Source organism: Malaya genurostris, chromosome 1, assembly GCF_030247185.1.
Source record: "Malaya genurostris strain Urasoe2022 chromosome 1, Malgen_1.1, whole genome shotgun sequence".
Classification (NCBI taxonomy): domain Eukaryota; kingdom Metazoa; phylum Arthropoda; class Insecta; order Diptera; family Culicidae; genus Malaya; species Malaya genurostris.
Genome location: NC_080570.1, coordinates 20,183,074 through 20,206,716, shown reverse-complemented (window position 1 = coordinate 20,206,716; position 23,643 = coordinate 20,183,074). Strand labels below are relative to the sequence as shown.

Sequence of the window (23,643 nt, the reverse complement as noted above, 5' to 3'; positions counted from 1 at the left end):
GATCTCGATGGAATTTCGGTAGGATGGGAAAAGTCGTCTTGATATTAATCATCAAATGCGAGTGAATACATTTTCACAAAACTAAACCTAACTAATGAATAAAGTTACATAAAATGGTGAGTGTTTAGCTTTCCGGCAAATGTTTCTGAAAAGTGATACTCTCTTCGACACTAAGAATTTTTTTGTTGCCGGAGACTAGTTTTTTGACCGAAACCTAGATTATTGACCGCAGGTTTGGTTTATAGCCGAAGGCTAGTTTTTTTTAGCCGAAGGCTACTTTTTGACCGAAGGATAATTCTTTGGTCGAGGACTAGTTTTTTAGCCGAAGGTTAGATTTTTAACCGAAGGCTAGTTTTTGTCCAAAACCTAGTGCCCAAAGGATTATCTTTTGCTTAAAGGTTATTTTTTGGCCGAAGAAAAATTTTACTTGAAGGCTAGTTTTGACTGAAGATTAGTTTTGACCGAAAGCTAATTTTATCCGAAGACTAGTTTTTTATCCAAAAACTTTTTATCGCCGAAGGCTTTTTATTGTCCGAAAGCTAGTTTTGGCCGAAGGTTATTTTTTCCCAGACTATTTTTTGCTCAGTCTATTTTACAGAATGCTAGTTTTAACCAAAGAATAATTTTAATCGCAGGCTAGATTTGACCGAAGGCTAGTTTTAACCGAAGACTAGATTTGACCGAAAACTAATTTTTAACCGAAGGCCAATTTTGGCCGAATGCTAGTTTTCCTCGAAAGTTATTTTTGGCCGAAGACTAATTTTAACCGAAGGTTAGTTTTGGCTAGAGGCTAGTTTTGGTTGATGGTTAATTTTGGCCGAAGGCTAGTTGTGGCCCAAGGCTAGTTTTGGTACAAGGCAAATTTGAACCGAAATCTAGTTTTGGTCGAAGCCTAGTTTTGACCGAAGGTTTGTTTTGGCCAAATGCTGGTTTTGATCGAAGGCTAATTTTAACCGAAGGCTAGTTTTGACCGAATTCTATTTTTAGCCGAAGGTTAGTTTTGACCGAAGGATAATTTTGACCGAAGACTGATTTAAACCGAAGACTAATATTAACCGAAAGTTAGTTTTGGCCAAAGGCTAGTTTTTGCCGAAAGTTAATTATGGCCAGACTCGTTTTGGCCGAAGGCTAGTTTTGACCGAGAACTAATTTTGGCCGTAGGCTAGTTGGGTCGATGGCTAGTTTTAACCGAAGGCTATTTACGGTCAAAGTCTATTTTTGGTCGAAGGTTAGTTTTGACCGAGAACTAGTTTTGGCCGAATACTAGTTTTGGCTGAAGGCTAAATCTGACAGAAGGCCAATTTTGGCCGGAAGCTAGTTTAGGTCGAAGGCTAGTTTTAACCGAAGGCTTTTTTGGCCGAAGACTAATTTTAACCGAAGGTTAGTTTTGGCCAAAGGCTATTTTTGGCGAAGGTTAATTTTGGCCAGACTCGTTTTGGCCGAAGGCTAGTTTTGACAGAGAACTAGTTTTGGCCGAAGGCTATTTTCGGTCGAAATCTATTTTTGGTCGAAGGTTAGTTTTGGCCGAGAATTAATTATGTCCGAATACTAGTTTTGAACGACGAAAACTAGTTTTATCCGAAGGATTTTTTGCCGCAAGCTAGTTTCGACCGAAGGCTAGTTTTGGCTGAAGGCTAGTTTTGACCGGAAGCCAGTTTTGGCCGGAAGCTAGTTTTGGCCGAAGGTTATTTTTGACCGAAGACTAGTTTTGACCGGAAGCCAGTTTAGGTCGAAGGCTATTTTTGACCGAAGACTAATTTTAACCGAAGGCTAGTTTTGACCGGAGGCCAGTTTTGACCGAAGGTTAGTTTTGGCCGAAGGATAGCTCTGACCGAAAGCTAGTTTAGATTGAAGGCTAGTTCTGACCGAAGGCTAATTTTAACCGAAGGCTATTTTTGGCCGAAGGCTAGTTTCGACCGAGCTATTTTCTGTCGAAGTTTATTTTTGACCGAAGGCTATTTTTGGCCAAAGACTAATTTTAACCTAAGGCCAGTTTTTGGCCGAAAGCTAGTTTTGGTCGAATACTAGCTTTCAACCAGTTTTTACCGAATGCTAGGCTACTGTTTTGGCCGAAAGATAATTTTTTAGTCGAAGACTAGTTTTTGAACCGAAGGATTGATTTTTAGTCGAAGGCTAGTTTCTACCGAAAGGTTATTTTTTGCCCAAAACCTATTTTTTGTCGAAAAGCTATTTTTGGCCGAATGGTAATTTTTTGACTGAAGGCTATTTTTTGGATGGAGGCTAGTTTTTTGCCGAATGCTAGTTCTTGCTCAAACACTATTCATTGCTCAATGACTATTTTTTGTCCAAAGGCTGTTTGTCCAAAGGCTTTTTTCCCAAAGGCTATTTTTTACCCAAAGGTAATTTTTTCCCAAACAATGTCTTTGGCACATATGCTATTAGATTAGTTTGATCGAAAGCTAGTTGTAACAGAAAACTAGTTTTATCCGAAGACTAGTTTTTTTGCCCAAAGACTTTTTATCGCCGATGGCGATTTGGTTTCGAGGCTATTTATTGACCGAAGGGCAGTTTTTTTTCTCAAAGCCTATTTTTTGCCCAAAGGTAATTTTTTGCTAAAAAAAGTACGGGTGTGTAATGTCAGAAACATAACTGGATGTCGTGAATACGAATAAAACTGACGCTCTTTTTTTATACTTTCAAATATCAATTAGTTGATCGATTATGTGCATTGTGCAAGCTTTCCTCTTTTTCACTACTAGAATTTGAAACGATACTCCTAAACTAAAGTACAGATTAGTTACATTAAACATTCTGACACACAATCAAATATTACGAAATAACCAGTATAGTTCTTTATGATAAAATAATTGTGGAAGAACTATATTCAGAACTTAGAACAGACTCAGAATTCAGTTGGATTTTAGTAGACTAAAATTTCAAAACTGAAATCATTTCCGCGAATAAGAGTTGCTAACTGAGCGCTTGAGGTTTTAACCACGCAGAAGGTACACTCTCTGTCGCTGTTGGTTGATGATATCGCTCCCTCGACGACCGGAAAGCAAATGATAAATCATTCTCACGACGTCTGCTTCCATCCAACACACAAGAAGAAATGATCGATTTTCGACCACGGTTCCCCTTTTATACGCATTCAGATGAAGATATGTGCCTGACTACCTCAAAATCGTCGTCCTTGCGCGAAAAAACCAAGCAAAAGTAAAGAGTTTACCGCGATGTTCTCAAAGTTTTAGAAAACTTCATTTTTGAATTGTTTGAGGTTATCTCACACTGTTCAAAATAATATCCTAAATTCCTGATCATATTTTTGATGAAATAGCGAAAGAATTATGTTGCTGCCCTTAATACAAGTCGAGATATTCACGATTAAGTTCTGCCCATTTTTCCATATGGCTAATTTTGAAAAGGCGCCCCATAGTAAAGTAAGTCGTATTCACGACAAAATGATTTTGCCCATGGCTAGTTTTGATCGGAGGCTTCTTGTTGGCTGAAGGCTATTTTTTGGTCGAATGCTATTTTTTACCGAAAACTATTGTTTCCCAGAGCTTTTTTTTCGCCGAAGGCTAATTTTCATCGAAAGCTAGTTTTAGCCGAAGGCTAGTTTTGATCGAAGGCTAATTTTAACCGAATGCTAGTTTTGGCCGAAAGCTAATTTTGGTCGCAAATTAGTTTAGGTCGAAGGCTAGTTTTGACCGAAGGCTATTTTTGACCGAATACTAATTTTTGCCAAAGGCTAATTTTGATCGGAGGCTAATTTAAATTTTTTAATTTTTTTTAAGTTTTGGCCAAAAGCTAGTTTGGATCGAAGGCTAGTTTTGTTTAAGCTGAAGGTTAATTTTAACCGAAGTCTAGTTTTGGCCGAAGGCTAATTTTTGTCGAAGGCTTTTTTTGACCAAAGACTAATTTAAATCGAAGGCTATTTTCGGTCAAAGTCTATTCTTGACCGGAGCCTAATTTTAACCGAAGTTTTTTTTTGACTGAAAACTATTTTTGGCCGAAGGCTATTTTTGGCCGGTCTATTTTTGGTCGAACACTAGTTTTGACCGAGAACTTATTTTGGACGAAAACTATTTTTGAACGAAGGCTATTTATGGTTGAAGGCTAGTTTTGACCAAAGACTAATTTTGGTCGAAAGCTAGTTTAGGTCGAAGGCTAGCTTTGTCCGAAAGCTTTTTTTGGCGGAAACTAGTTTTGACCGAAGGCTAGTTTTGACCGATAGCTAATTTTAACCGAAAGCTAGCTTTGGTCTAATGTTAGTTTAGTTTTTTGGCCGAAGGACTGTTTTTGGACAAAGGTCATTGTTTCCCAGACTTTTGTTTGCTCAAAGGCATTTTTCGCCCAAATACTATATTTGGCCGAAGGCTAGTTTGTGTCGAAGGTTATTTGTTGGCCGAAGGTTAATTTTTGGCTTAAGGTTAATTTTTGGCTTAAGGTTATTTTTTTACCAAAGACTATTGTTTGACCGAAGGCCATTTTTTCGCCGAAGGTTTTTTTTTGGCGAATGCTTCTTTTGGCCGAAGGCTATCTTATGTCTGAGATTTTTTGCGAGAAGTAATTTGACCGAATTTTTTAGGTTATATTTTCGAAGTGTATTTTGAACTTGATTATATTTCAAAGCTTATTTTTTCAAAGCAAATTTTGGCCAAAGGTTTTTTTTGCCTGAAGGTTTATTTTGGCCGAAGGCTAATTTGAACCGAAGGCTGGTTTAGATCGAAGGCTATTTTTGGTCGAAGGCTAGTTTTGGCCGAAGGTTATTTTTGATCGAAGGCTGGTTTTTACCGAAAGCTTTTTTTGACCGAAGACTAATTTTAACCGAAGGCTAGTTTTGACCGGAGGCCAGTTTTGACCGAAAGTTAGTTTTGGCCGAAGGCTAGTTTTGACCAAAAGCTAGTTTAGATCGACGACGGCTTGTTTTGACCGAAAGCTAGTTTTTACCGAAGGCTAATTTTGGCCGAAGGCTAATTTTTGTCGAAGGATTTTTTGACCGAAGACTAATTTTTGTCGAAGGCTTTTTTTACCGAAGACTAATTTTGACCGGAGCCTTGCTTTGGTCGAAGGCTTATTTTAATCGAATTTGGCCGGTCTATTTTTAGCCGAAAGCTAGTTTTGACCGGAGGCTAGAATTTTTTTTGGATATATTTTCAAAGTTCATTTTGAACTAGATTTTTTTGCCCAAAGGCTATTTTTTATTTTTGCAGGTCATATTTTCCTAAAGACTGTCTAGTACAAAGGCTTTTTTTTGCCCAAAAGACCGTTTTTTAACCGAAGACTATTTTTTAGCCGAAGGCTATTTTTTTGTCAAACGCTATTTTTTACCGGCTGCTAATTTTTTGGCCGAAGGCTAGTTAACCGACTGCTAAATTGACTCGAAGGCTAATTTTGACCAAATGCTAGTTTTGGTCGAATGTTAGTGTAGTTTTTTTGGCAGAAGGATTTTTTCGGCCAATGGTAAATTTTTCCCAATTTTTTTTTGCCCAAAGGTTTTTTTTTACCCAAAGACTATTTCGCCGAAGGCTAGTTTGTATCGAAGGCTATTTGTTGGCCGAAGGTTATTTTTTGGCCGGATTCTATTTTTTTGGCCGAAGACTATTGTTTCACCGAAGGCTATTTTTTCGCCGAAGGCTATTTTTTGGGGAAGGTTTTTTCTTTTTGGACGGAGGCTAGTTTTGGTGGAAGATTACACTCCAAATTGAATTTTACAGGTGACTTAATCCCTCATACGATGTAATTCATAAAGACCTAATTTGTCAAATGACGGAAAAATTTATTTGTAATGACTTAATGTTAGATGAGCTTGAATTTTACTGGTTTCGACTGTAACTTGCGTTCCGCTAGCAGGTGCGACTGTACGAATTTAAATGCACCTTTTACCAGCCAAGCAGATGCATGCTTCTGTGGCTCAGTCAAATAACAGACGTACTTGCGATCCAATGATTCTCGGTTCAATTCGTGGCGGTTGCTATCAGCATTCTTTTTTTTATTTCAATGAATTTCATGGCGTGGAATTTTAGACACAATATTAAATGTTCTTCGACGTAAATTTGCGTGATCTGCGACGCTCCATTCATGTGCATCTAATAAGATGTAAAATCACAGGGTTTTTTTAGGTGTGTAGTTTTGACCGAAGGCTAGTTTTAGTCAAAGGCTATTTTATGGCTAAGGATTTTTGCGGAAGGTAATTTTACCGAAGCCTATATTTTCGAAGTGCAATCTAGTCTGAGTCTAAGTCTATTCTTGAAAACGGCACTCTAGATACAGAGAAGTCAGCATGGTCGTACATTGCACATCGCTCTAATCGGTTCACCAGCCAGTTGCCAATGCTTAAACGACGTTTTACGCTGTTTCGGAAGGTAGGCAATTGGGTGCCGTATGAATTGAAAGCAAAGGGACGTCGAACGCCGTTTCACCTTGTACTAACAACTGGCACAACGACACAAAAGAAAAGGTTTTTTGCATCGAATTGTTACTGACGATCAAAAATCGGTCCATTACGATAATTCAAAACGCTAGGCAAAGCATCATTATCGAGGGCTGTTAGGAATATTTATAGCCTGAACGCAATACTCGGGGCCAAATAATTCATGCCGAATAAGCGTTTTTTTCCTTTTCCTATAGCGATGACTGGAAAAACCGCTGAAACTATCAAAGTCATTGACAGTTCAGTATTATGAATTTTTTTTTGAAAGCACATTTAAATAGACCAAGAAAGATTCTTGGATCTCGTGACGTTTTGAGCTTGTCCGAGTCTACAGTTCAGTACCTAAGAAGTAGTGGTAGCTTTCAAAGTTTTTAACTTTAGAGCTCGGATTTTCAGTCTTAACTTTTGACTTAACAATGGAAGAGCCCAAGGGGTTTAGCAAAGATTACAAGAATTTGAGTGCCAAGAATCCATCCTTGGAGTTCAGTATTTTCTTTAGAGCTCAGATCAAATGTCCAAAAGTTTAAAACCTGATTCTAATCATACAAAATCTTAAAATATCGTAGAATTTAAGATTTAGAAAAATCCAACTCAATAAAACTTCCATGCTATGTGTGGTTATGGTCTTATGTCCGTTCCCAGGATCCTTCTAGGAAAATTGATTTATTTGTTCCGTAAAGTATAAATAAATGTTTTCGGCTGTGAGCAAAATGTGAAAAATTGTTAGCGCTGGATTGATTGAGGCTCGAAGAAATTATTATGTAAATAAATATGAGACTAGGACTAGAATGGTCCCAAAGCACAGACCGAACCCGGTCGATCCGCCAACAGATCATCATCATCGAACAAAGCACGACAGACAATCCACCACTCATCAAACCGACATTCTAATCAAAGTTTCACTTTTTTCTCCATTGTTCCATTCCACTGCAGCACCAACGGGCAAACCGGTGACGACCATCGCCCACAACACGAGCGCCTCGTCGCTGTACATCTCGTGGAAGCCACCGCCACCGGATACCATCCTGGGGGAATTTCTCGGCTATCGGATCACGTACCGTACCCGGGACCGCAATCCAGACGACGTCAAGGAAATTTACATCCGCGACAGCTCCGTAGAGGTAAGAGTTTCCTCATGATTTTTATCGGGGTGGGGTTCCGCGGTTCAACCGATTGACAGCAGATTAATCTGTCTGTGTGGCGGCCGACCGGAGGAACCGTAGGAACCGGAACCGGTGTTTAGTGAGAACAAGCGCGGTGTTTTCCCTCTGTGTGACACCCCTTCTGTCGAGACGAGTCGAAGCCTGCTTTGGTTTACGCTTTTTGCCAGCATGTGCTGCGCGGAAAGGTGAATCAATTTGTCGGTTAATGGTCCGTCGTTTTTTGTTCGGAGGTTACTTTGATTTTGATGGATCGGATGACAGGTCGGACTGCGGCGTGTCTGTTGGTTGACGTTTATTTGTGCGTACAAGTTTCGGTTGCTTAAGATTAGCGAAATAGTGTTCCGTTTCATCAAAATTAACGCAATGCTGCTACTCAAATCAATTCCGGTCGAACGGGCACTTTACATCAATCCGGTAGTCATCTGAAACAAACGCACCGCCCCATAATCCCGATGACGTGAGGAGCGAGCCTTTTCTCCCATCATAATCAGCCTCGCCATCGCCACCTACCTGTCACTAATTAGATCTTTGCTAAGCAGGATAATAAGTCTAATTGAGCAGACATGGAATGAAAATTGCCTCACTACTGCGGTGGAAAACGAGTAGCAGCAACAGCAGCAGCAGCAGCAGCAGCAGAAGCAGAAGCAGAGCGTCGGATTTCTTTTTGATCCTTTCAGTTTTCCCCATCAGCATTCCACCTGCGCGTACGTGAGCGTATTTTCAAAGGAAGCGGAAAGATTAAATGCTCACAAGGCGTGATGAACACATCAAACATTAAATTCCATCACTACCACCATCGGAGGAGGAGAAAAGGCCGTTGCTAGGCGAAGCAATGACAAACTATCGACGGGACGACGGCCTGCCGACGAACTGTGGGGAGAGGCGAAAATCCGGCGGCTTTGAATATGAACCTGACAAGAGGAGTAGGCCATGCGTTTGACGGATATTCGCTGGGGCGTCATTTTCTTGGTTACCATCGAATTCTAAAATCAAGCAATTTTCTCATCCGGACTTTTTCTTTTTTCAGTTATAAATTTTCATCTTCTAACCAGAGAGGGCGGCACCACCGTTTTTTTTTGGCCGGGTGCGAGTGACATTAGTTCCAACTAACAGCGGCGTCGTGCCACGAATATAAACTAAACTGGCTTCTCGTCGCATCGTCGAAAGCAATCTTATCGCAATCGGAGTGAAGTGATTCAACCCAACGGACGGCGATCAGGCAGTTGTGCTTTTTGGTGGAGAACATCCCGGAGTTCGTGCGTGGCCGACAGTAATATCAATTTCCTAAATCGAAAAGGGGCTTGTTTTTTTTTGGCAAGCAAAACCCTTCCCCCCATAATATCTCCAACGGCCTGTTGATATTAACCAGGCAGGCCAGAAGAGGCCACCAAACCGAAGGGAAAGAAGGAAAGTAGCAGCCAAAAAAGAAAAAAAAACACGTAACTATTCAGAAGAGCCCCTATAAGTAGCCTATCGAGTGGCGGCGGTTATCGCGAACCGGAATCCGGATTCGACCGGGAGAGAATTTCTATTAGTTTTGATGGGATTTTTTTATTGAGCTGCTGGAGTTGGAGGCCCGACGAGCTCCTCCGGAACACGGTTTACCATCGCGATGTTTACAGTGGCAATTGAATGGGTCGTTGACATGAAATCATTCCTCCTCCCCTAGCGATTAGAGAGAGAGAGAGAGAGAGAGAGAGAGAGAGAGGCAGCGGTTCTCACGTATTATCCTCTATTTTCCGAACGGCTTAACGGGGATCGTTTGTCCGATAGTGATCGGTGTAATTTATTGGTTTTTGTCAGTCATTCTGTTTGACAAAGCAACCGGTATTCCGGTAGTCAGCCGGCCAGCCAGCCAGCCCCTCTTTTCGGTACCTGTGTCGTCGATTGGTTCGATACTATCTTTGCGGTTTTAGTGGTTGTTACATGGCACGTGATTTGAGTTTTCATCGGTTGGAAGCGTGGTCCCGCGCTTATCTCGGAAAGGATTGTGTGGGATTTTATGCCGCTAAACAATCATTATGCATTCCCCCCCGCTATCGGAAAGTGGAATCGATTTAATGGGAAATTTAAACAGTGTTTATTTTCGTCAATAGAAGAAGAAACTGTTGATTTGGTCCTCGGTATCGATTTCAATCACCACCCTGATATCCCCACCGGATTGGACTGACAGTTTTAACAAGGATTTCAGCGTGCTTCAAATTGTAAAGAGCTTCATGACGACCCTGACATTTTCGATAAGGTTCGATGTCGGGAGATTGGTACGGCGAGTCCAAGTTGGTGATTCTATTTTCCATCTTCCAGGCCACATAAAAGCGGTCCATGCCAAAATATACCTTCGTATAGTGAAAAGGAAACCACGAGTGGATAGTTCAAACTTTCAACGGGATTCCACACCGGTCTGTAAGCGAAGTGGCGAAAAAACGGTCATTTGAATTCTGAAACTGAATCTACATTCTGTGCCTAAATTCTTAACCTAAACCTGACTTCTCAACCTGAATTCTGATCTTGAATCTGAATTTTGGAATCTAGACGGAAATTCGTGATCTGGATTTGAACTCAGGACCTGGACACTAAACCTGAATTCTGTATCAGAGTTCTAGGACTGGATTGTGGACTTGAATTCTGGATTCTGAACCAGGATTTGCATTCTTCATCTGAATTCAGGTGCGGAAGCCTGGATCTGAACTCTGGATGTAGATTCGGGACTGTAGATTTGGATTCTGGGCCTTAATTTGGACTCTGGATCTGAATTGGGACTTCACATCTTGGCCTGGACTAAGATTTTGGATTCGAAACCTGAATCCTGTTTATGGATTCTGAGCCAAAATTTGGATTTTGGATCGGGACTTGGTTTTTCGATCTGGATTCTGGACCTGAATTCGTGACCTGGATTCTGAACATGAACTCTAGATCTGAATTTGGTTTTTAATCTGGATTCCGGACGTTGATTTGGATTGTGGTTCTGGACTTGAACACCTGGTCTGGACTTGGATTTGGATTCTGGAGTTGGATCTGAACTTCAATTCTAGACCAGAACATAAATTTTGGATTCTGGTACCGAGTTCTGGATTCTAATTCTTGGCCTGGATCTGAACTCTGGATGTAAATTCTGCACCTCGATTCGGATTTTAGATCTTGACTTAAATTCTTGGTCTGGGCTTGGATTTTGGCCCTGGATTCTGGACCTGTGTTCTGGATCTGGACTTGAATTCTGAGCCTAGATCTAAACTCTGGATGCGGATTGTGGACCTTGATTTGGATTTGAATGGTTTTGGATCGGGATTCTGGGTCTGACTTCTGAACCTAGATTTGGATTCTGGATGCAAATTGGGACTTCACATCTAGGCCTGTACTTGAATATTAGATTTGCATTTGGACTGTAGACCTGAATTCTGGAACTGGATTCTAGATCTGGACTTCAATTCTAGACCAGATTCTAGATTTTGGATTCTGATCGTAAGTTCTGGACTCGAATTCTGAGCCTGGATCATCTGAACTCGGTGTGGATTCTTGACCTTGTTTTGGATTTTGGAATAGAACTCTTGGCCTGGACTTGATTTTGTATCTGGATTCTGAACTCGATTTCTGAACTGAAACTGAATTCTCGATGAGGATTCTGAACCAAGATGTGCACTTCAATACTTGGCCTGGACTTAGACATTCGATTCGGATTACAGTCTTGAGTTCTGAACTCGAATTCTGGATCTGGACTTGAATTCTGGGCCGGGACGAAGGTTCTGAGCAGGATCCTGGACCTGATTTTTGAAGCTCGATTTGGATTTTTGGTCTTGATTCTGACCTTTAAGTCTGTTGTTGGACTTAGATATTGACCTAGATTTTGAATCTGGATTCTGGACTTGAATTCTGAGCCTAGATTTAAACTCTGGATGCGAATTCTGGACCTTGATTTGGATTTGAATGGTTTTTGGATCGGGATTCTTGGCCTGACTTCTGAACCTAGATTTGGATTCTGGATGCAAATTGGGACTTCACATCTAGGCCTGTACTTGAATATTAGATTTGGATTCGGAACCTGAATCCAGGATGTGCATTCTGGATGGAATTTAAGATCTGGATTTGGATTCTGAAACCGAATTCTGGACCTGAATTCTAGGTTCGAATTCTGAGTCGGAAACTGAATTCTGGACTCCGATTTTGGATATAGACTTCAATACTAGGTACTGGACTTGGATATGGGATTTGAAATCTGATCCAAGAGTCGAATTTTGGGTCTGGACCTGAACTCTGGACCTTGATTTGGATTTTGTATATGAACTTGAACTCTTGGTTTAAATTTGGTTTTTGGATCTGGACCTGCATTATAGGTCTGGATTCTGAGCTAAGAACTTGGATTCTGGATCTGAACACTAGATCTGGACTTGGATTCTGAATCCGGACTCTGAACTCGAATTCTGGGCCTGAAACTGAGTTCTGAAAGGGGATTCTAAACCTGGATTTGGACTTTGGATGTAGATATAAATGACACCAGCAGAGAAATACTGAGATGCGCAGCGAGCAAGGTGGATCGATCAAGTGGAGGGTGATCTCAGAAGCGTCCGTGCCTTGAGTGGCTGGCGACGAGCAGCCATGAACCGAGTTATGTGGAGTCGTATTCTTGATACAGTAAAGGACACCCTAGGCCTATAGCTGTTAGGTAAGGTTAGGTATGTGGATTTCAAACTAGACCTGGACGTTGATATTAGATTTGCATTTGGATTCTAGACCTGAATTCTGGAGCTGGATTCTAGATCTGGACTCGAATGCATGGCCTGAGTTTGAACTCTGGATGTGGATTCTGGATCCGGATTTAGGTTTTGGATCTGGACTTTAACTCTAGGCCTGGACTTGGATTTTGGATCCGAATTCTGGACCTGAATTCTGTACTCGAATTCTGGGCCTGAAACTGAGTTCTGGAAGAGGATTCTAAACCTGGATTTGGACTTTAGATGTGGATTTCAATACTAGGTCTGGACTTTTATTCTGGTCCTGGATTTTGGATTCAAATTCTGAGCCACGACCTGAATTCTGGATCTTGATTTGGATGTTGGTTTTGACCTTGAACTTCACATCTTGGCCTGGACTAAGATTTTGGATTCGAAACCTGAATCCTGGTTATGGATTCAGTGCCAAAATTTGGATTTTGGATCTGGATTCAGGACCTGCACTTCGATTCTAGACCTGAATTCTGGATGTGGACTTCAATTCTAGACCAGAACTTAGATAGTGGATTCTGATCGTGAGTTCTGGACTGGAATTTTCTGAGCCTGGATCTGAACTCTGGATGTGAATTCTGGACTTGGATTTGGATTTTGGATCTGGAACTCTTGGTTTGGACTTGATTTTTGAATTTGGATACTGAACCTGAATTCTGGAGTTGGATTTCGAATCTGGACTTATATATTGGATTTTGATTACAGTCCTGAATTCCGAACTCGGATTCTTGACCTTGAATTGAATTTTGGATCTAGACTTGAATTCTTGCTCTGGGTTTGGATTTTGATCCTGGATTCGGGATCTGTATTCTGTATCTGGACTTGAATTCAGGGCCGAAACGTAGATTCTGGAGCAGGATTCTGGACCTGATTTGTTAAGTTTGATTTGCATTTTTGGTCTTGATTCTGATCTTCAGCTCTGTTGTTGGACTTGGATATGGACCTAGATTTTGAATCTGTATTCTGGGCTCGAGTTCTGTATCGGGACATAAACTCTGGAAGCGGATTCTGAACCTTGATTTGGATTTGAATGGTTTTTTGGATCTGGATTCTGGTCCTGATTTCTGAACCTGGATTTTGATTCTGGATCCGAATAGGGACTTCAAATCTAGGCCAGGACTTTATTTTTGACCTGAATCCTGGATGTGGATTCTGGATCAGGGTTTTGGATCTCGACTTAAGCTTGATTTTTCGATCTGGATTCTGGCCATGAATTCAGGGCCTGAATTCTGAACTGCGGACTTTGGTTCTGGACCTGCATTCTAGATCTAAATTAGGATTTTGAATCCGGATTCTGGACCTGAATTCTGGACTCGAATTCTGGGCCTGAAACTGGATTTGAATTTTGGTTTTGGACTTGAATTTTTGACCTGGACTTGGTTTTTCGATCCGGACTCTGGACATGAATGCTAGGTTTGGATCTGAATTCTGGTACTGGGTTTGATGTTGATTCTGGATTTTGGACTTAAATTCTGGGAATGGATTTCAATTTGAATGGTTTTTGGATCGGGATTATGGGCCTTGATTATCAACCTAGATTTGGATTCTGGACCTTAATTTTCAACCTCGATTTGAATACTGAATCTAAATTGGGATTTCAGATCTAGGCCTGCACCTTACATTTGACCTTGAACTCTTGGCCTGAACTTGGTTTTTGAATCTGGATTCAGGACCTGCATTTGGATTCTAGACCTGAATTCTGGATCTGGCCTTCAATTCTAGACCAGAACTTATATTTTGGATTCTGATCGTGAGTTCTGGACTCGAATTCTAAGCCTGGATCTTAACTCTGGATGCGGATGGTGAACCTTGATTTGGATTTTAAATCTGAAACTCCTGGCATGGATTTGGTTTTTGAATTTAGAACCTGAATTCTGGAGTTGGATTCTTAATCTAGACTTATAAATTTAATTTTGATTCCAGTCCTGAATTCCGGAATCGGACTCTTGACCTTGATTTGAATTTTGGATCTGGACTTGAATTCTGGGCCGGAACGTGGATTCTGGACCTGATTGTTTAACCTCGATTTGTATTTTTGATCTTGATTCTGAACCTTAATTTTGTTGTTGGGCTTGGATATGGGCCTAGATTCAAATTCAATTTGGATTCTGGACTCGAATTCTGGGAGTAGATTTAAACTCTCCATGGGGATTCTGGACCTTGACTTGGATTTGAATGGTTTTTAGGATCTGGATTCTGATGTCGAAAGCTGAACTTGTATTTTGATTCTGGATTCGAATTGGGACTTCAAATCTTGGCCAGGACTTGTACTTTTGCATTCTGGGACTGGACCTGAATCTTGGATGTGGACTGGACCAAGGTTTTGGATCTCGACTTGAACTCTTGTCCTGAACTTGGTTTTTCGATCTGGATTCTGGACCTGAATTCGGTGCCTAGATTCTGAACTATGAACTATGGATTTTGAACCTGAATTCTAGATCTGAACTTGGATTTTGAATCCAGATTCTGGACCTGAATTTTGGATAAGGATTCTGAGACAGAATTCGGACTTTGAATGTAGACTTCAATACTAGGCCTGGACATAGATATTGAATTTGAGTTCTGGACCTGAATTCCGGACCTTGATTTGTATTTTGGATTCGGAAAGATTTTGAATCTAGATCTGAACTCTGGATGCGGATTCTGAGCCTGGATTTGGATTCTGGATCCGAATTGGGACCTCACATCTAGGCCTGGACTTAGATTTTAGATTTGGATTCGGAATCTGAATCCTGGATGTGGATTCTGGAGATATGAACTTGAACCCTTTGTCTGAATTTGGTTTTTGGATCTGGACCTGGAATATGGGCCTGGGTTCTGAACTATGAATTGGGATTCTAGATGTGATTTCTGGAGCTGGATTCTGGATCTGGACTTCAATTTTAGGCCTGGACTTGTATTTTCGAATTCTAGGACTGATCCTGATTTCTGGATGTGGATTCTAGGCCTTGATTTGGAATTTTGTTCTAGACCTGGATTCTGGATGAGATTTCTGAACTTGGATTTGGACTTCAATACATGGCTTAGATATTGGGTTTAGCTTCTGGTCTTGGATTCTGGATTCGCGTCCTGGACTTGAATTCTGAATTTGAATCTTGGATCTGAACTTGAATTCTCGGCATGGACTTGGTTTTTTGATCTGGACTTGGATTCTGGACGCGAATTCTGGACTCGAATTCTTGGCCTGAACCTGGATTCTGGATGGTTCTGAACCTGGATTTAGACTTTGAATGCGGACTTCAATAGTAGGCATGGATCTGAACGCTGAGTGTGGATTCTGGACCTGGATTTGGATTTTGGATCTGGATTTGAACACTTGGTTTTTGGAGGCCTGGATCCTAAACTATGGACTTGTTTTTTGGAACTGTATTCTAGAACTAGACTTGGATTATTGGCTAGAACGTGAATTCTGGACCTGATTTCCTAACCTTGATTTGGATTTATGACCATCATTTTGTACTTTGACTCTGCACTCTAAAAAAATTTGAATTTTACAGGTGACTTAATTCCTCATACGATGTAATTCATAAATACCCGAGGGGGACGACACTAGAAAACTGCACTTCGCTTCGATTAGGCTTTTTCACGCTGCATACGATTATGCACACTTTCATTCTCTTTGCTACACATAGTAGCGGTTGAATATGGATCGATCGTCTTTTCTTGGATTTTTGCTGGTTAACAACATAATCATTGAGATATGATGTATCGTAATAGGCCATGAAACCTGAAAGTTACAAATGTCACATGAAGATGCCAGATGCAGACAGTTCGGAGAGTTGTGAACTATCGTCCTGTAAAATCAGTTTTGTTATATTCTGGTGCATAGCTAACCCACACACCGAGAGCGGAATGTTGGCCATTCTCGTTTAATATCTGCGTCATTTTCCACAGTTTCTATATTCAACTCGAACCAAAAATTATTCCGAATTTCATCTACATCGTACACTGTGTGGTTTCTCTTGTAGAGACGTTCCATTGTCTGATTTTTTTTAACGTCTGCAAACCTTCAAAATATGCTAGAAGGGAAATCGTGAAGTAAACAAGTATATAGTTTGCTGTTAATCTGTATTAAAGTAAAAAAAAATGAATTGTTATCCTTTCTATAAGATTTTCAATAACATATTAAACACAGCTTTATTCAGTTTTGGCTTCAGTATTAATGAAAAACGTTTTTAAACATAAAAATTGCAAGTCTTAGCATCTAACAAAATATAAAACCAGTTTAATATCACAGACAGAGATATCTTTGGGTAAACCTTCAAAGGGCTACAATAAATTGAAATATATTCCATCTTCATGCTCCCAGCTACTAAGAGAAAAAAATTTCAATGTTGTTTAACCCTAATTTCATTTTACCAATCTGCTGACGAATCAATGTTGACACTCAGTGAATGTCAAGACCAGTAACAGAAACTTTTTAAGAGATCATATGTTCTTTGACTTTCTTTTACACGGTTAGAAACGCTTTCAAACGGATCGATCTAGATGTTTGGATAGATGTAGTTTTTTTCGCTTTCCATTTACTTTTTGTATTTTATTTGAAAAAACCAGATCTGTCGTCCCCCTCGTAAATACCTAATTTGTCAAATGACGGAAAATTTTATTTGTAATGACTTAATGTTAGAATAGCTTGAATTTTACTGATTTCGACTGTAACTTGCATTTTGCTAGCAGGTGCGACTGTATGAATTTAAATGCACCTTTTACCGGCGAAGCAGATGTATGCTTCTGTGGCTCAGTCGATTAACAGACGTACTTGCGATACAATGATTCTCGGTTCAAGTCGCGGCGGTTGCTATCAATATTCTTTTTTTACTTCAACGAATTTCATGCATGGAGTTTTAGACACAATATTAAATGTTTTTCGACGTAAATTTGCGTAAACTGCGACGCTCCATTTATGTGCACCTAATAAGATGTAAAATCACAGGGTTTTTTTTAAGTGTGTGTGCTTGGACATGAATTCTGCACTTGGACATGGGCTGGAATCTGATTCCAGGACATCATCACCTAAGTCTGAGTTAACACATGGGCTGAAAAGTCCCGGGCGTAACACAGATGGCGCTAGTTTTATTGCTGTCACACTTTTTTCAGTTAATGCTAAACCTTAAAAGACAGCTGTTAAAATTTCATGATATTCTATTCATTAGTTTGTGAGTTATTGTGCTAAGAGTGACGCAAGTTTTATTATTTTCAGAACAATGAATCAAAGGCAATTTTGTGTTTAAATTTTACACTGCTTCTTGAGGGGAAAAAATACCGTCCAGGGAAGCAATGGTTTGAAAAGTGTTCATGGAGACTCCGCTCCATCAGAAACAACAATAAAACGTTGGCCAGCAAGCTTCGAACGTGTTGATGATTCTTAGCAGTGTTTGGCCATGTTTCATGGTGTCACAAGTCAATCAAAACAATGAAAAAACTACATGAATTGAACTACGAATAGCTCCCATATCCACCATACTCGCCAGATTTGGCTCCCAGCGACTACTGGCTGTTCGCAGACCTGAAAAAAATGCTCGCCGTAAGGAATTTCGCACCAATGAAGAGGTTATCACTGAAACTGAGGCCTGTTTTCAGGCAAAAGATAAATCGTTCTACAAAAGTGGTATTGAAATGTTAGAGCGGCGCTGGAATGATTGCCTCTGCTCGTGATGGAGATCGTGTTCTCTTAGCTAGGCTCGGAACTTTTTAGCGCATGTGTCATCGGCTTGGATTTTAATCATTTATTCTGAACCTACAGAACCCCCAGAATTATGAACCTAATTTTTAAGAAAATGAAGTAATGCAATATTTGTTTAATGACATAAACTCTACCGTAAATGGAAATCTATACAGAACCATGATTTTTGATGAATTTTTGCTGTCAAATGGATGTGGATGTGGACGAAATGTGGTTTCAACAGGATGGTGCCACTTGTCATACTGCAGCCATTCGAACATTTCAACGACAATTATATCTTGTGCTTCGGAAACTAATGTTCAACATGTCATTGCTAAAATACGCCTTCAAATGGTTGAAAAAGCGGTCGAAAATTGGACCTCCTGAATGACCTTTGTGAAAAACATTCGAAGCGGCCCGAAAGCATATTTAAATGTTAAATGCCAAAAAAGTGTCCCAGTAATTAATGAAAAAGAAGCCTTTAGAAGCTAGAAGCTGTTAATTTTCTTCAATAATTTTCGTCTTTCGTGCCAGCAACGTTTCAATCTGATTGAGATGATAGTCACTCTCATACCAGTCAGTCCAACTTTGCAACATATCTTTCGAGAAAAAAAAGGATGCCAATCAGTTCCGTTTCCAATAAAAAAAACCGATTAAATCTAATCCGACAAATATTGTCGGATATGAATTGGTATCACCAAACCAGAGGCCCGTTTCTAATCAAAGCTCGAAGGCGTAACGAAAAAATCAAACTACAATAAAAAAAATAAAATCTACCTTCCTTCTCTACCGTTTGCTTTTTTTGCAGAGCCACGAAATTCACAACCTCGAAACGTACACCCAGTATCTGGTTTCGATCCAAGTGTTCAATCCGGAAGGACTGGGCCCGCCAACCACGGTTCTCGTTATGACGGACGAGGGAGGTAAGCGCGTCGTTCGCCATGTAATCCCTGGTGCTAATCTTCCTCTTATCTTCCTCTTACCGGCCATCCCCACCAATCCATCCCCGTACGGAATTCGATTCCATTTTGTAATTTTCTTTTGATTTATACCTCGGAAAGATCTCATCACGCACCGATTCATCCTTTCGCTCGTATCCTTCCTCCTCCCGGATTGTCAACCCGGGACGAAAATTAATTATCTGATAAAGCACTCGTCCATCATTGACGGTTCTTCCACCGCTCCACGCTTCCCACTCCCCCATAGCGCGTTATCCATTTTGGCTAATTTGTCGAAAGAGTCGAACGGGGCCGCTCTTCTATCATCCAAATTAATACCCATTTCGCTGTGCTGCGAAGGCCAGTGATTATTTACATTTGCATAGATAAAACCCACTCGCTTCACACTTTGGATTGGTGGTTCATTAAAATTCATCACCACAAAGCATGGAGGCTTTTGTATTTATGGTGGTTTTATTTTTGTGTTTCTTCCCTCAACAGTTCCCAGTAGACCACGCAATCTCAGCATTCTGGAGGTGACTTCCACCACGATTCGCATCAGCTGGCAGGAACCGGAACGTAAGAATGGTGTAATCCACGGCTATCGGGTTTACTACGTGTACCAAAACCAGACACTGTTGCACCTGCCGATTCTGAAGAGTGATGCCCTGCAGAACTCGGCCTACCACTACATCCTGTCCACATTGAGTAAGTTGAGATCCCGCCATCCGGAACAAAAAAAAAACAAAATTTAATCACGGCTTCACACTTCTTCCTTCCACAGAACCATTCACCGATTACCGTATCATAGTGGCCGCGTTCAGTTTGAAGTACGACGGTGAACCGGCCGAGGTCACCATCCGAACCGACATCGCCGGTCCCAGCGCTCCGCGGTTCATCAATTTGACCTGCTACTCCGAGGATGCCCTGTTTCTGGCTTGGCGCATCCCGCAGCACTTTTACAATTCCGTCAATCATTACATCGTTAGCTACCGGAACATGGACTACACCCGGTCCCGTGAGATTCGCATTTCCGCCAACGCATCCATCATGGAAACGTCCGTGGTGCTGCAGAATTTGACCACGGATTCCAGCTACGAGCTGAAGGTTCGGGCAGCTTCCATCAGTGTCATCAATCCGAACAAGGTTATTCTGGGTCCGTATTCGGACTTGAGAAAGGTAAGTGGTTCTCATCCAGAGGAAGTCTTCCGAAAATTTTATGCTGCGTTCTTCCAGATTATGCTCCATGCCAACTGCGATCAGCAGCAACCTCCCTCACTTTATCACAACTACGCCGACTACGATCTGATCGTGCTGGCCGGAGCTGTCATCTGTTGTTTCGGTCTACTGTTGATCATCTTGGCCATCGTCCTCTGGAAGTAAGTAGTGACTATCATCTCGCTAATCATAATCCTATTACCATGCTAAAAAAATGTTTCAGAAAATGTTTCAACACCAACTACACCCACGAGACGGATCCGGTGCACGGCGATCAGAAGGCAGCCCAGCAGCAGACGCAGACGCAGATCGACTGGAAGGACACCAACGGGGTCATCCAGACGACGGTGCCGGTGACGAAGATCCTGCAGAACGGTAACCATCGCCATCTGGCCATCGACGGGGACTGATAAAGGGCCACCGGGGGCACCACCGACGACTGCAACAACGGGATGGGTGCTGAATGGTGGCCGCTAGAACAGCTCCGACTGCCTCCGGATGTTGCGTCCCACCATCGGTCCGGCCGTTCCGTGCTGTTCCACGTTCCGGACCTGGAAGTGATGATCAACCCGGAGGCCTGAGTGCGAGGCCCCGATTAGGATGGGGTCCCCACTTTGTTTCTGTTTTCCTCCATTTGTACAGTGTAGTGAAATATTGCGCCCAATACTGAAAAAACCAATGATGATGATGTGCGTGTGTGTGAGAGAGAGAGAGAGAATCTTCTGGCTTACGTGTAAAACAAACCAAAAAAAAAATTGTGTAGCATTCCCGGAAGCGAAATCGTTGCTAGTGGAGCTGGCTAACGCCAATACTTTTTATTTTAGAAAATTTCAAAGATGGCAGGCACGACCCAGCAGGCTTTGACTTCCGGAACCCAGACGGAAGACAACAGAACGAAAAGACAGAGACAAGCAAAAAAAAACGGAAGATGTGTGATATTTTTATACATATTTTCGGGGGTGTTAGGGGAAAATTTCAAGAGAAAAAGAAACTGATGCTAACTTGAAACTGAACATAAATTTTAAACCAATGAAACAGTTTGTCGTTGGTGATTTCGACTAAATGATCCGAAATGTCACTTTCAGAGCAAATCCACCGAGCAGCACCCCCGCCCAAATTCAGCGTTTATCTCTAATGGATTCAATTGCAGTACAACTAAAGATTACTCAACGCGTATTTTGTTAAATTATTCAAGCTCTATTTGGTTCAACTATTACTACTATTAAATTAGGAATGAGATCAATTTAAATAAGGTTCTATATTTTATACTGATTTATAGATTCTGATTTACAACTAACAGATTTGATATAAGTACAATTCCTAAGTAAACTTTTCCTTGTTGGTGTCTTCTGCAAAATTTTTGTTTCTAATTTTTTTCACATTAATTCTAGAGAAATGGTTTGGTCAACAAAGTGGTGGGTTTTGTGAAAATACCAGTTGGAATCAGAAGACAAAAAGAAGTCGCATGAATGCATCTTTCTTGGTTAAACATTTTTACGTTTTGTTTGTATGATAATAAAATTCTAAGCTTTGTTATGAGACTCTTGTTTACTTCGAGAAAGTTGGCATCAGAAATGTTTTAATCACTTGCACTCCATGGAATACAATTTCCACCTTAAAGTTTGTGAGGTAAAATTTCTGACATAAAATTTAGTGCCGTAAAATACGATGTAAAAATTTTTGACGTAAAATTCCCACATAAAAACTTGAGGTTAACGTTCTGAAACATTTTCTTACGCATAATTTCTGAAGTAAAAATTTCGGATATAAAAAAATTTGTGACGAGAAAATTTGTGATGTAAAATATCTGACGTAAAATTTCAACGTACAAGCATTTGTGAGGTGAAAGTATTTTCTGACGCAAAATTTTTGGTGTGAAAATATTTGATGTAAAATTTCGTACGTTAACATTTTACGTAACGTTAACATTTTACGTTAAAAATTGGGAGGTAAAATTTCTGACGCAAAATTTCTGGCGTAAAAATTTCTAACGCGAAATATCCACGGAATTTCTGACGCAAAAATTTGGAGGTAATCACCCCTATTCTGTATTCCGATCGAGTCGGTATATTTCGAACGAATACAAAAATTTTGCATTCTGTAATTCGATCGAGTAATGCGATCGCAATAATTCGCAATAATTCGATTCGAATGAAATACAGAATTGGGGTGAATATTTCTGACATGAAAATTTTTTATGTTAAATTTCTGAGGTAAAAATTTGTGACGTAAAATTTCTGACGTAAATTTCCACATAAAAACTTGAGGTCAAAGTTCTGAAACATTTTCTGACGCATAATGTCTGAAGTAAAAATTTGTGATATAAAATTTCCACGCAAAAATAACTGACGTAAAATATCTGATGTAAAATTTCAACTTGAAAAATTTTTTGAGGTAAAAGTATTATCTGACGCAAAATTTTTGATGTGAAAATTTGTGAAGTAAAGTTTTTACGTTAAAAATTGTGAAATAGAATTTCTGGCACAAAATTTCAGACGTTAGAATTTCTAAAGTGAAATTTCCACGGAAACTTTGGAAAGTCAATTTCCTGACAAAAAATTGTACCAGAAAATTTGAAGCAAATAATTCTGACGTAAAATTTGTGAGGAAATATTTCTGACATGAAAATTGGTGACGTAAAGTTTTTGACGTACAAATTCATGAATTTATGCAAATTTCTGGCGCAAAATTTCTGACGTGAAAATTTCTGACATGAAAATTTCTGATGTGAAAATTTGCGACGTAAAAGTTTTCGACGGGAAATTCCTACGGTAAAAGGTAAAATTTCAGATGTATATTTCGTAAAATTCACGCGATAGCATTTGAGAGTTAAAATTCTGACGTGAAAACTTGACATAAAATTTTTTACGTAAAAATTTGTGATGGTTAATTTCCTCGTAGCAAATTCTGACGTTAAAATTTCTTACGTAAGAACTTTGACGCATATTTTATGTCTTATTTTCCACACAAAAATTATGAGGTAGAAGCTCTTTCATATTTTCTAACGCAAAAATTTTTATGTGAAAACTTGTAACGTGAAATTTCTGACGTGAAATCTCCATGTAAAAATAAAGGGTGATTTTTTAAGAGCTTGAGAACTTTTTTAAACAATAAAACGCATAAAATTTGCAAAATCTCATCGGTTCTTTATTTTAAACGTTAGATTGGTACATGATATTTACTTTTTGAAGATAATTTCATTTAAATGTTGACCGCGGCTGCGTCTTAGGTGGTCCATTCGGAAAATCCGCTTTTTTATCGACAAACTTTGTTCAGCGATGAGGCTCATTTCTGGTTGAATGGCTACGTAAATAAGCAAAATTGCCGCATTTGGAGTGAAGAGCAACCAGAAGCCGTTCAAGAACTGCCCATGCATCCCGAAAAATGCACTGTTTGGTGTGGTTTGTACGCTGGTGGAATCATTGGACCGTATTTTTTCAAAGATGCTGTTGGACGCAACGTTACAGTGAATGGCGATCGCTATCGTTCGATGCTAACAAACTTTTTGTTGCCAAAAATGGAAGAACTGAACTTGGTAGACATGTGGTTT

At 40.2% G+C, this 23,643-nt stretch overlaps 1 protein-coding gene across 1 annotated transcript in view; it reads left to right on the top strand.

The window, feature by feature from the left end:
- The window catches only part of LOC131434389 (protein sidekick-2-like), a 183,673-nt gene extending 162,545 nt beyond the window's left edge, over positions 1-21,128 (top strand). The window contains exons 6-11 of the mRNA XM_058601060.1: positions 7,331-7,518; positions 18,746-18,860; positions 19,377-19,583; positions 19,660-20,054; positions 20,112-20,254; positions 20,317-21,128. Coding sequence (XP_058457043.1) covers positions 7,331-7,518; positions 18,746-18,860; positions 19,377-19,583; positions 19,660-20,054; positions 20,112-20,254; positions 20,317-20,503 — 1,235 coding nt within the window. The 3' untranslated portion in view covers positions 20,504-21,128. The remainder of the gene's footprint in view (positions 1-7,330; positions 7,519-18,745; positions 18,861-19,376; positions 19,584-19,659; positions 20,055-20,111; positions 20,255-20,316) is intronic.
- The last annotated feature ends 2,515 nt before the right edge of the window (positions 21,129-23,643 follow it).